General features: G+C 44.7%; 1 protein-coding gene across 1 annotated transcript in view; it reads left to right on the top strand.

Annotated features, from left to right (window-relative positions):
• The window catches only part of LOC146797027 (scavenger receptor cysteine-rich type 1 protein M130-like), a 253,013-nt gene that overhangs the window by 53,093 nt on the left and 187,735 nt on the right, over nucleotides 1-12,185 (top strand). Inside the window, exon 3 of the mRNA XM_085629619.1 lies at nucleotides 5,249-5,557. Coding sequence (XP_085485745.1) covers nucleotides 5,249-5,557 — 309 coding nt within the window. The remainder of the gene's footprint in view (nucleotides 1-5,248; nucleotides 5,558-12,185) is intronic.

The following is a 12,185-nucleotide window of genomic DNA, read 5'->3' on the forward strand; positions in this document are numbered from 1 at the left end:
TGCAGCTTTTAGGTCCACGAAGACCGCATAGAGGGCGCCTTTCCCCAAGACCACCGTCTTCCAGTATAGATTGACAAAACGGAAGACTTGGTCGATTGTACTTGTCCGGGAACGGAACCCTGCCTGGATAGGACTTAAGATGTCATGGTCATCCATCCAAGTTTGAATTATGTAAAGAAGCATACGGCCTACGATCTTTTGGACCGAATCAATCAAACTGATTGGTCTGTAATTACTTGGGATTGATTTGTCTCCTTTTTTGAATACAGGGACAATTTCAGCGCCCTTCCATGAGGGCGGGATTTCCGCTCCCTGAGCAATTGCATTGGCAAGTCGCATAATATAACTGGACCAGAGGCTTCTGTCATCAGTGAACACATCGGCAGGGATGCCATCCATTCCCGGGGCCTTTCCCCGAACAACTCCGTCTAGTGCTCTATCCACATTCTTAAGTGTAAATATGGCCTTTTTATAAAATACATGGTGAAATGTCTCAGTAGGGGTATTTTGGGAGGGCGCGGCATATTGGGGTTTGAATTGGTCTGTCCAAGCGTTCTGTGGCACACTGTTTTGGGGACGCTCTGCTATAACACCCCTATCCCATTTGTATGTGTCCCAGAAGACTTTACTGTTCTTGCTTTTTGAGGCCTCGAGGAGATCCTTCCAAATTTCGTTTTCCCAGGTTGCCTTTGCCTCTTTAAGAGATTTCCCGTAATTGGATCTGGCAAATCTTACGAGTGTTGGGTCTTTCTGCTTTAGCGCACTACCTAGTTCGACCCGGGCTTTCCTGCACTTGTTATTATACCAGCCCACTTTTCTTTGGGGCATGGAACTCCTTATTGGGGCAGGTTTGAAGAAATATTTCCGCAGGCCCGCAAAAAGCCTTACGTGAATTTCCACTATACGTTGGTGGGAGTCCTGACCCTCAACTGATAGACCCAGTTCTTCCAATGCAAGAGTGACTTCTTCTTTTATCGCTAATTGGACCCCTGGGTCTTCGGCGACCCGATCCCATTTTAGGTGGCGCATATCGTTAGAAAGGTGATGCTCTGGCTCGTGTGTAGCTTGTAGCTTTTCAGTAACGCCAAGTAAAGATGAATTAAATGTTGAGACTAGCGGGTGATGGTCACTCTCAGTTCGGTTAACTACCTCCATATCTATAAAATAGGGCCAGAGTTTAGCATGAATCAATAAATAATCAATTCTGCTTGCCATACGGCCGTTATCAAAGGTATTTGAACCGCATTTGTCAGACGGGCTCCTGCCATTGGCTGCCCTCAAATGATTCCCTAGACATAATCCGCTTAGCTGAATTGCTGCCCCAGACCACCTTTTTACTGGGGCAATCTCAAGGGGTGGAATTCCCCAGCTTGCGTCCTCTTCAGCAGTAAGCTGGGATATGTCATGGTCCAAGGGCTCAAACGAGGCATTAAAGTCGCCTCCTATGATGGGTAAATAGTTTGAGGGCAAGGAGTCGATTAATTCTTCCAGCAATTGTACTACTGGGGACTTTTTCCCCCCCGGCAGACCTAGTGCATAAACGTTAAAAATTTCGAGGTTTACCCCGTCCTTTGAAACAATCTTTACAGATAAGATATCTTCACTAATGTTAGAACTTTGAGTGACTCGACATCCTAGGTCTTGTTTAATCCATATAATTAGTCCGCCTGATGGGCGACCTCTTCTTCTTTTTGAGGCTGGTATATAATAGTTGAGGAATCCACTGCATAACAGGGGATCTGTCAGCCAAGTCTCTTGAAAGAGACACATATCAAATTTTGATATGAAACCCAACCATTCAGGATCTACTATTTTTTGACCTAGGCCTCCTATATTCCAGGACATTATTAACAATTGTCCTCTTGCTGACAGTCCATCCTTATAAGGTCTTGGGATCCCTTGTGATGGGCTTGAGCTTTCCCTTGCTAAGGAAGTCAAATTGTTAATACTACTATTACTCACATTAGTTAGAGTGCCAAGCTCGACATTACCAGTTATACCAACTGCCACTGTGGCAGAACTCAGTGGGGCTATAAGTCCGATCCCGTTTGGTGACCGGTGTTTTTCCCCCACCTGGCGCAAGGCCGGTAATGTTTGGTTAATAATAATGTTTATGCCAGCATTATCGTCCTCAGTTGGGGTAAAGCAAGCTACCTGTTTTTCTACAAGGGATACATCTGCGTTGCTTGGGTGTTTCCTTGACCTACAAGAGTTTGGTCGTCAATCGCAGTCTTCCAGGCCAGAGGACCTGATACCTTCAGACTGCACATTAGGGCATCTGTTATTTCTAGGCCACGTATCAATGCCTCTGTAGCCGAAATCCACTATATTGGGCTGTTGGCAATTGCCGTAAAAGAATGACAAAGGCAGAGAAAGAATAGGAGTACAAGGGTTTGTGTTCGGCCAATGGTGAATGTGCTCAACTGCCCTTAAATCTCTAAAGTTGATTATTACACAATCTCCTTCTATGTTTTTCTTTTTGGGGCCCACCCAGTTGACCCGGCGCACAAAGAGGATTTCTGTTGATACATTCTGGGGTAAGGGGCGATTGGAATTTAGCCAATACACACACTTATTCTTCAGGTCCCTGTGGTCCTCCCTAGAGTCTAGACCCAAGGGCTTAACTCCTGCCAATATTATCACATATGGGCTTGACTCAGGGGGGAGGTGTATGTTTGGATGTTTCCTTGTTGGTAGGAGGCTATGAGCTTCCCTTTCTGCTTCTTTTGTCGCCTGGCTACTAAGGATTATCACTTGTGAATTACCCCCGCTCTCTTTGTTACCTACATAAGGGGTGTGCCTTGTATTCCCAGTTGCCTTGTCAGGCGGGTTAGTTTTAGCAATGGTTGGGTTAAGAATGGGTGCAGTATCAATGGTTGGGACACTTTTGTTTGGAGGTTTCTCTGTAGATTTTTCGCACCCCCGGCAGTTGGTGGCATATTTCTGCCGGGACTGCGATGATGAACACATCAGCTCCAAACAGGTCAGTCTATTTTCTATACTATCCAACCTATTATAGATTGGTTGACAAGTTTTATAAAAAATTGTCTCCAATTTCCCCAAAAAATCTTCACCCAGATTTTGCAAGTCCTTAGGCGGAATCAAAGAAGGCAACGTTGGAACGTTCTCCTTCCCACTGACTGAAGTTGCTCCTTTGGGATCAGGGATGTTCTCAGATGTGACCCCGAGGCTGATTCTTCTAGACTTCGCTGTATGACTGGCATTTAGCGGTTCATTCCGCTTTCTCTTGGGTTTCGAGGTTTTCAGGCCTTCTTTGTTAATCGAAGTGGGTGCTTTAGCCTTTAAGTTCGTGGCAGACCTAGTCATTACACTCTCCGACACGCCAGTGGTTTGTGGTGGATTTAAGGAACCCTTTTTTGATCTGGTGTTGAGGTTAGCTCCCTCAGATTCTGGGATACAGTACGTTGGTGAATCATGACAAGGGGAGATAATTCTAGGGGCGTCCAGCACAAGGCTTGCGTCGCCGATATCAGTTCCCGGTTCCATATTGCGAGCAGGGGAACGTATTTGTGACAAATAGCCCAACGAGGAGCGTTTGTTGTTGAGAGACCCCAGCGACAGTCGCTTCTCAGTAACATCTATCTCTCTGTCCAAAATAGAAGAAGCTCTTACCAAAAATTGATCTAATGTACCGACAAGGGACTTCCGACCTATTACTGGAGCGGTAGTCATCATTCAGGGGCGATTATTTAACTCCTTGCATACAGTCTCAGTTGACCACCAAGTGCTTCAGGTTGTATAAATATAGTGCATTGGGGGCTGAGCCCACTATATCCAAGGATGATATGAACAAAAAAACAACTTATAAATATCTAGCGGTAACAGACCTTTTAATGGAGATCAACGAGGGAGGGCCCGGCCCGGCCTTGCACGGTCTCCAACGAGCTCAAACGGGCCCGCCCTCCGCGCTGCGGAGGCTCCTGTCGCCTTTTGTGGGGCCCCGGCTCGCTCCGATGACGTCGAGCGATGCGCCGGGCCCTGGTGGTGCTGGGAAATGTAGTTTTCAGCAGCCGTTCCCCTCACGGCATTTGACGAGCGTGACAGGGAGCAGGAGCAGGAAGATTCGTCCCCTAGGCACTACGCCCTTCACGGCACTCCAGTCGGTCAGTTAAGCGCGTCCCGCGCTGCGGAGGCTCCTGTCGCCTTTTGTGGGGCCCCGGCTCGCTCCGATGACGTCGAGCGATGCGCCGGGCCCTGGTGGTGCTGGGAAATGTAGTTTTCAGCAGCCGTTCCCCTCACGGCGTTTGACGAGCGTGACAGGGAGCAGGAGCAGGAAGATTCGTCCCCTAGGCACTACGCCCTTCACGGCACTCCATTCGGTCAGTTAAGCGCGTCCCTTGTCAATCTACTGCCGGCTTTCTCTTTTGATCAGGACGTCCTCTACCTGAGCTCTCTTCTTATATGTAGAACTCTTGTCTGAAATGTTTTCTGTTTCTAAATCTCCTATTTCCTATTTTGACCAGTTGGACTCGACTCTATCATTGGTTTTATTTGTTGTATCTCTTTAATGTCCTTGATTTCAATGGGTATTTTTACTACCTCTCCTTAATTCAGATTAACAAATCTCTTCTTTCTATCCTCTACTCTGATTGGTAAATCATGTGTCTATGTTGTTTTCTTATCTGTACATTTACTACTTGCCTCTTATTCTAATTAGTAGACCTCCCGTCTGTCCTTGGTTGTAACTGATAGATCTCACATATTTCATGTATTATGTTCTGCAGATCTCAGTTCTTACTTTAATCACTTTCTTATTGGTCATCCTCTTGTGCCTCCTGTGACATCTAGTCTGCTGTCTTCTGAATGAGCGATCACTTGTCTGTCTTGATTCTTATTATTAGATCTATCATCTGGCCTCACTTTCAATCTCCTGCCTGTCCTCCACCTGATTTCCTGTTTCAATGTATTTTTAATTGAACAACCCAGATCTTCTCCTGTGACTTTCAGATCTTCTGTCTTTCCTCTATGGTGATAGGCAGCATGCCTGTCTGGCCTCCTGTTTGATTGGTTAGGAGTCTGTCTCTTTTCTATTCTGGTTAGCAGAGCTCTGTTCTTTCCTGTTTCAGCATTAGTAAAATTACTTTCTGTCCTCTATTCTGATTGGACGATCTTTTGGCTGTCCTCTTTCCTGACCGGTGGATCTCTGTGTTGTGATTGGTCTCTTCAGACCTTTCACGGCTGGCAGCAGGCAGGCTTTCTAATAGTGCGCTCTTTATCTGTTTGGCAGAGACCATTGAGCTACGGCTATCAGGGGGACAGAGCCGGTGTGCTGGCAGAGTGGAAGTGTACTCAAAAGGTTCCTGGGGAGGCGTGTGCGATGACATTTGGAACCAGAAGAATGCTGAAGTCGTCTGCAGAGAGCTAAATTGTGGCAACTATACGAGAACCCCGGAGAAGCTTCACTTTGGTAGGATGATTGACCCGGTGTGGATGAGCTCAGTGCAGTGCTCGAAGAACGAGTCCTATCTCTGGCAGTGCGCACAGAGCAGTCAGCCACGGTGCAGCAGCAGTAGCGGAGCCCAGGTCATCTGCTCAGGTAATGGTCCAGGTCTCCTCACTGCAGCCCTGTCTGAGCTAGGTTTGTGGCTCTATAGTGCTTGCAAAGCTTCTGAGGAGCAAGGGGAGGAGGAGGTGACTATGTTGATTGATTAATGATTTCATGAGCACATAATGAAGATAACATTCAGAATATAACACTGACTGAGGTCCTGGAAGATGCAGTCAGGGTAACGCATTGATGAGGTCTTACAATGTATAGCCGGATTGAAACACTATTGAGGTCCTGAAGGTACAGTCGGGAGGTCATTGGCTGAGGTCCTGGATGGTACAGTACAGGTGTAACAATGCTCCACAGAGCTGTAGCAGTATTCCTAGAGTAGGATATTGTATGGTATTTACACACTTGCCTGACCAATTGCTTCACCATCATCATGTCAATGTCTAACCCTCACTTCGTTTGCGACAAGCTCACGTATAAGCGCAGCAACAAAACAAGATAAAAGCACAACTGAAAGGTACAGACATGGTATCACAGTAGCGGAAGGTACAGTAAGAGGATGGCATTGGCTGAGGTCCTGCATGATACAGTCTGAGTGTAGCATTGACAGCAATCTTGGGATGTGCAGTCAAAAATGTAGTATTGGCTGAGGTCCTCAAAGGTACTATTGGTGTATCTAATTGCCTGAGGTCATGGAAGTTACAGATGGGGTGTACCATTGGCTATGGTCCTGGAGTGATGTGTCAAGGTAGACCATCATAAAGGCAGCATGCTAATTTCTGGGGATGTTAGTTACCAAATGCTGAAATGCAACAGGAACATTACATAAGCCAAACAATATGACCAGATATTCGAAATGTCCATACAGTATATTGAATGCAGTTTTCCACTCATTCCACGCTCCAATTTTCACCAGGTCGGAAGCGTCCCTTAAGTCAATCTTGGTAAAGATCTTTGCAGGCTTGGCTTAATCCAGCAATACAGAGTTGAGGGGCAGATGGTACATGTTTCTGAGGGTAATTACCTTGACTTCTCTATAATCAATACATGGATGGAACTCATCATTTGCTTTTGGTACAAAATGGATGGTGGATCCTGCTGGTGACATAGAATGTTTTATGAAACCCTTTTCCATTTTTTTTTGCAGGTATTGATATAATACTTGATCTTCTTTTAATGTAAGAGGATAACTCCTCCCATGCTTTCTCGGCTTGTCAAAAATGAACTCAATGGCATAATCATAATACCTGTGAGGCGGAAGGGTGGCAGCTTCTGTTTTGGCTGAAGTCTTCCAGGAGCTCTTGATATGCTTGCTCTGTTATATCTTAATCATTTCTTTCTGAGGCTGGTGATGGTGAATGTAATGTTTAACAACTCAAAGGCTGGCTGTGACTCCAGAGGCCACCAAATAGTGCCTTTGGCAACATGAGCAATCAAACGGAATTGAAGCCAAATCTAAATTGATTCATGCATTATGCACTCTCAGCCAAGTGGTCCCCAGTACAATGTGATATACGTGAAGCTGATTAAATCAAATTGAATCTGTCTTCCTGGTTTAGCCATGAAAAAAAGGACAGTTTATTTGGAAACATCTCCAGATGATAGTGTAGTCCAATCAGGTACCATAATCGTTGTTCGTGACATAAGAAAATGCTATCCTTTTCTGGTAGTCATAGTTGACAAAGCACACAGAAGCATCGGAATCAACCAAAGCAGAAATCGACTGAGTTCCTTTTTAGGTGTCACTCAGAATCAAGTCTTGAAGGTGGAAATAAACATTAATAGTAAAAGACATTTCAGTAATTTCTTTGCTCATTTGTCGTTCATTCTTTAGTGACAAGCCAGTTCATTTATTGACAAGTGAGGACAAGGTCTTTCAGAATGCCTTTTCTTGTCACAGTAAAGACATAGTCCTGTCTTGCGTCTCTTGTCCTTCTCATCAACTGTAAGGGATTTCTTAGAACCACGACTTACAGCAGTTCGTCCAACATCCTTCAAGCCATTTTCATCTCTGGTGTTTTCCAACATCATCTCACAATTCCTCTTCTTTCCAAACAAGGTTTTTCAAATTGGGGATTAATTTGCGGAGGTAAGTTAATCAATGCCATGTAGCCAGTAGAGCAATTCACACCTAATGAAAAGGCGTCTTAAAGGTCTTCTATTATTCCTTAATAGAATGAGGCTGCAATTTCTTTGGCGGATCAGGCAGTCTTGGATAACAAGTGCTGAAAATAATTGATGTAAGCTACCAGGTCTTTTTGACCTTGTCTTAAAGTCAGTAACCCAAAATGTGCCACCTTCTTGCTTTGTCCTTTGCCAAAAATGGTGCAGAACTTAGTTAAAAACTGATCCCAATTATTTTACCAAGCACTCTGATTCAAAGTCAATGGGGTAACCCAAGTCATAGCATCTTTCATCAGATACAAAATTACAAAAGCTGCCATGATGAATCAGTAGCTAAAAACTGGGGCCGGATAGGAAACGCAATTGCAATTGAGCTAAAAACGCTTGGAATCTTAACGGGTTCACCGCCAAACTTCTCTGGCAGTGCTAATTGTAAGGAATGGAAAGGAAGGTGATTTTCTGTAACTACGGTCAACCGACCAGATTCTGCAGCACTACAACTAGTTACTGGATCAATGTCTATGGCTCTCGCAGGGCTGATGGGGAGGTTGGTACTGATATCCGCTTAATGCGGAGTAACAAAAACACCCTTGCTTGGTGTGTGATTTCTAACTCATCTTGAATCTTATGAATGGTTAGTTGCATAATTTGTAGCAAATTCTCAGACCGGTCTATGTAAGCCTGGCAAACTGTCATGTTCTGAGGAGATCGACTCACTGAGAATCTTCTACCATCCCGTAACCTCTCCACAGTGCGATGATGAATACGAAACGCTGACAGCGAGATCGGGGCATGACATGGAAAGGGAAGCAGGAATAAGGGTAGGAGGAAACCAGGACTGGACTTCCACGGGTTGGAATCTTCTCAGTCTTAAGAACAAGCCCTTTTTCTTATGTGGCATGAGACCTTGAGAAAACCATCTACAGGGAAGAAAAGAGCCATTTTTAGGAAGGTGGTCACAACAGGAGGAAAGGTAAATACAGCCGTGAAGTAGCGAAAGAAAGGCTTACCATTTTCTTTAATGGATGGTGCGATGAAGAGCCCTGCTAGACCAGGATGCAAGGTATAGATCTCTGGATGCAAAAGCAAATGACATGTAACTGCTAAGAACAAAGCACAATTAGAGAAACAACAAAGGGGAAGGACAATCAGAAACCAAGAGGTAGATGGAACGAAGTCTAACTGAGAACGCCAGGAAGGAAGGAAAACAACAAAGGTCCAGGTAGGAAGACAGGTGTGAACTATTGAAAAAGTGGTGAAAACTTCAGCAGCAACGTAAAATGTTGGAAGGGATGCTTTTTCTAGTGATTGACTTAAATACTGGTACTACCGCTCATGCCCTGTAAGTGCTCACTTTAACCAGGGGGTGAGGGTTTGTACCGAAACTAAGTATTTGGTGTAGTTGTTATGGACATGCAGTTTCCAAGTCCACGCCCTTCAGACTTTTCACCCCATCTTGTGATGAACTCGCTGTCTTTATATTCTCCTTTTCCTGATAGGGTATCACATTGGCTGATGTCATTTGTGATGCAGTCCAGGATATTGAATGATATCCTGGATAGGACAGTCAGAGTACACTAGCGGCAGAGGTCCTGGTTGGTAAAATAGGTATCTTGTTGGCTGAGGTCAGTCAGAATGTAGCACTGGCTGGCCCTGGAAAAAACACTAATGGTATCACAGTAACTGAGGTCCTGGAAGGAACAATCATAGAATTAAAGTGGCATAGGTCCTGGAAGGTACACTCAGAGGACCACATTGCTAAGATCATGTATGATACAGTCCCAGTCTAGCACTGACAGAGACACTGTAAGGTACAGCCAGGGTATGGTATTGTTAGAACTCCTGGAAGATACAATCATGAGATCTCATTGGGTGAGGTCACCGAAATTAAAGTCAGATGTGTAACACTGGCTAAGATCCTATCTTGTCTGGGAAAGTATGCTGTGCAATAGAATGCTGGAAACGGAGAGTTAAAGCAGGAACCGTTCTGTTCAATCACGGTGGTCAATTACAGCAGGACTGTGAGTTGCACGTGTTAGCGCGCGTTGGCAGATAGCAGTTCTCGAAAGGGTGAGCGAAAAAGGATCTGCTGTGCCACATAAGGATTTCTGGAATTGGCGTAATAGGACTGAAGAAACCGTCATTGAACAGAACGGTTCCTGCTTTAACTCTCCGTTTCCAGCATTCTATTGCACAGCATACTTTCCCAGGCATTCCATCAATCGGTTAGTCCTGAAGAGATCCCACCACTACCTTGGGGATCGAAACGTCGTCGACTCACATCTCTAATCTCTTGATGATACATTGTAATTTTTATTTGAGAACGAGATGTTGATCAATTGTGACTTCCAATAATCTTTATTTCACAAACACAAAAAGTCACATTTTAAGTCACTTGCCTGCGGTTAGGAAATCGGCTGATTTCCTTTTACAACTCACGGGCTGCTCACTTATTTCACCACGTGTATTTTGGTTCGTAGTAACTGTATTAAATCATTTTTCTGAATAAAACATACAATCCAATTTTTGATTGGAAAATTGTGATACTATACCTATCTTTAATTGAATGGGACCTTGTTTCTTCTAAATAACCTTCTACCCTTGGTCCCTTCTGATCAATGGGGTTTCCTTGTTTCTATTTTTTGTCCACCAAAAGACGGCATGCACGTGTGGGGTTAGCTGCCTGTGAAGAGGACCGAAGTTCAAAAACAACTCACCAAACAAAGAGCTGATCTTCTTTGGACCCTGTTCCAGAATCACATTGGTGAACAGTCACCCCATATCCTTCATCACTGATAGTGGGGTGTCGATTAATATCAGGCCAGTGGAAAAGTTCAACAGTCTCTCACCTGTGACACGCCTCACTCTTTCAGACACAAAAGTATACACCTGGGAAGCTTCTAAACCACTACAAAGCCATGGGTCATTCACAGCGGCAATGCAACATAAACAGACGTCAGTACGAGCCACCTTTCATGTTCTATAAGGAACCTCGTCTACTGCATGTTTGCTCAGTTTTGCCACCACGGCTGATATGGGGCTAATATCCCTCAATTACAATCTCTGTTCTCAGGCTGAGATTATGAGACAATTCCCCAAAACTCAAGAAGTTGAAAGTACAACTTCCTAACAACGAAGACATTTGTCCAGTTGCCCTGCGGCACCGTGGAGTTACTTTTCATCTGTAAGAAGTTGTAAAGAAAGAGTTGGCAACACTTTTGAAACATGACATCATTGAACGTTCCATAGGCCCCATGCCATGGTTTGCGCCCATAGTAGTTGTGCCAAAAAAGGGTAGTGGTGAAGCAGTGGTCATTTGTGTTGATGTGTGCCAGCCAAACAGAGCTATTTTGAGGGAGAGACACCCAGGTCCCCAATATAGTGGACATGATCATGGAACTGAACGGAGTTAAAGTCTTTTCCCTTCTTGACGTAAGCAAGGAGTACCACCAACTCGAGTTAGAAGAGAACTGCAGATATATTACCAAGTTTTCCACTCATGTTGGTTTCTTCAGATAAAAGAGACTGAGTTTTGGAGTATCTTCGGCTCCTGAGCTATTTCAGTATGTTATCCAGAGAGTAATCCAATCTGTTACACATGCTTTCAATTACAGTGACGACATACTGTCTTTGGGAAAACCCAGAAGGCACACAACAAAGCCTTCACTCAAGTGTGCCAGTTAATTGCTGAAGCAGGTCTCACTTTAAATGCAGAAAAATGTGGATTTCACAAAACCAAACATACATTTTCTGGGCACACATTCTCTGATGGCTGAATGACTCCAGATCCAGACAAGGTGCAAACACTGTCATCCACTCCCCCCCCCATCCCCCCAAATATTACCATGCTGCGATCCTTTCTAGACATGGCCAGGTATTATTTTCCCACAGTGTGTGCCCCATTGTGAGACTTGGCAAAGCAGAATGTTCCTTTTCAGTGGTCCTCTGAATGAGATCAGAGTTTCAAAGAAATAAAACATATAATTGAGGATCCAACTGAAATGGTCTACTTCGACCCCAAACTACATACTGTGGTTACGGTATATGCAAGCCGGTGGCGTTGGGGGGAAATCCTTGCTCAACACAACAGCCATCCCAATGTTCAGAGACACGTTGTGGCCTATGCCATTCGAAGCCGTCTGAAACAGAACGTGCCTACTCTCAGCCGGAGAAGGAGAGTCTGGCTAAGGTGTGGGCCGCCGAACAATTTCATGCATTCCTTTATAGGAAAGGATTTACTGTCATCATGGACCACCAGGCAGTGCTCACTATTTTTGGAAACCAGAAGGCTAAGATGCCCCCTCGAATAAAGAGGTTGGCTTGAGGCTGCAAGAGTACGACTATGAGATTGTACACAAACATGGGTAGGATCAGAACCCAGCAGATTACATTTCACTAGCGCCGCTACGTTGTCCCTGTTTGGCAGCCAGGACGGCTGAAGAATATCTCAATTTTATTGTGAGCTCCCGCACACAAGTGGCTCTGTCTGTGGATCAAATCATTGCTGCCATCGACACAGATCAAAATATGACTATCGTCAAAG

This window comes from Triturus cristatus, chromosome 10, assembly GCF_964204655.1.
Source record: "Triturus cristatus chromosome 10, aTriCri1.1, whole genome shotgun sequence".
In the NCBI taxonomy this organism is placed as follows: domain Eukaryota; kingdom Metazoa; phylum Chordata; class Amphibia; order Caudata; family Salamandridae; genus Triturus; species Triturus cristatus.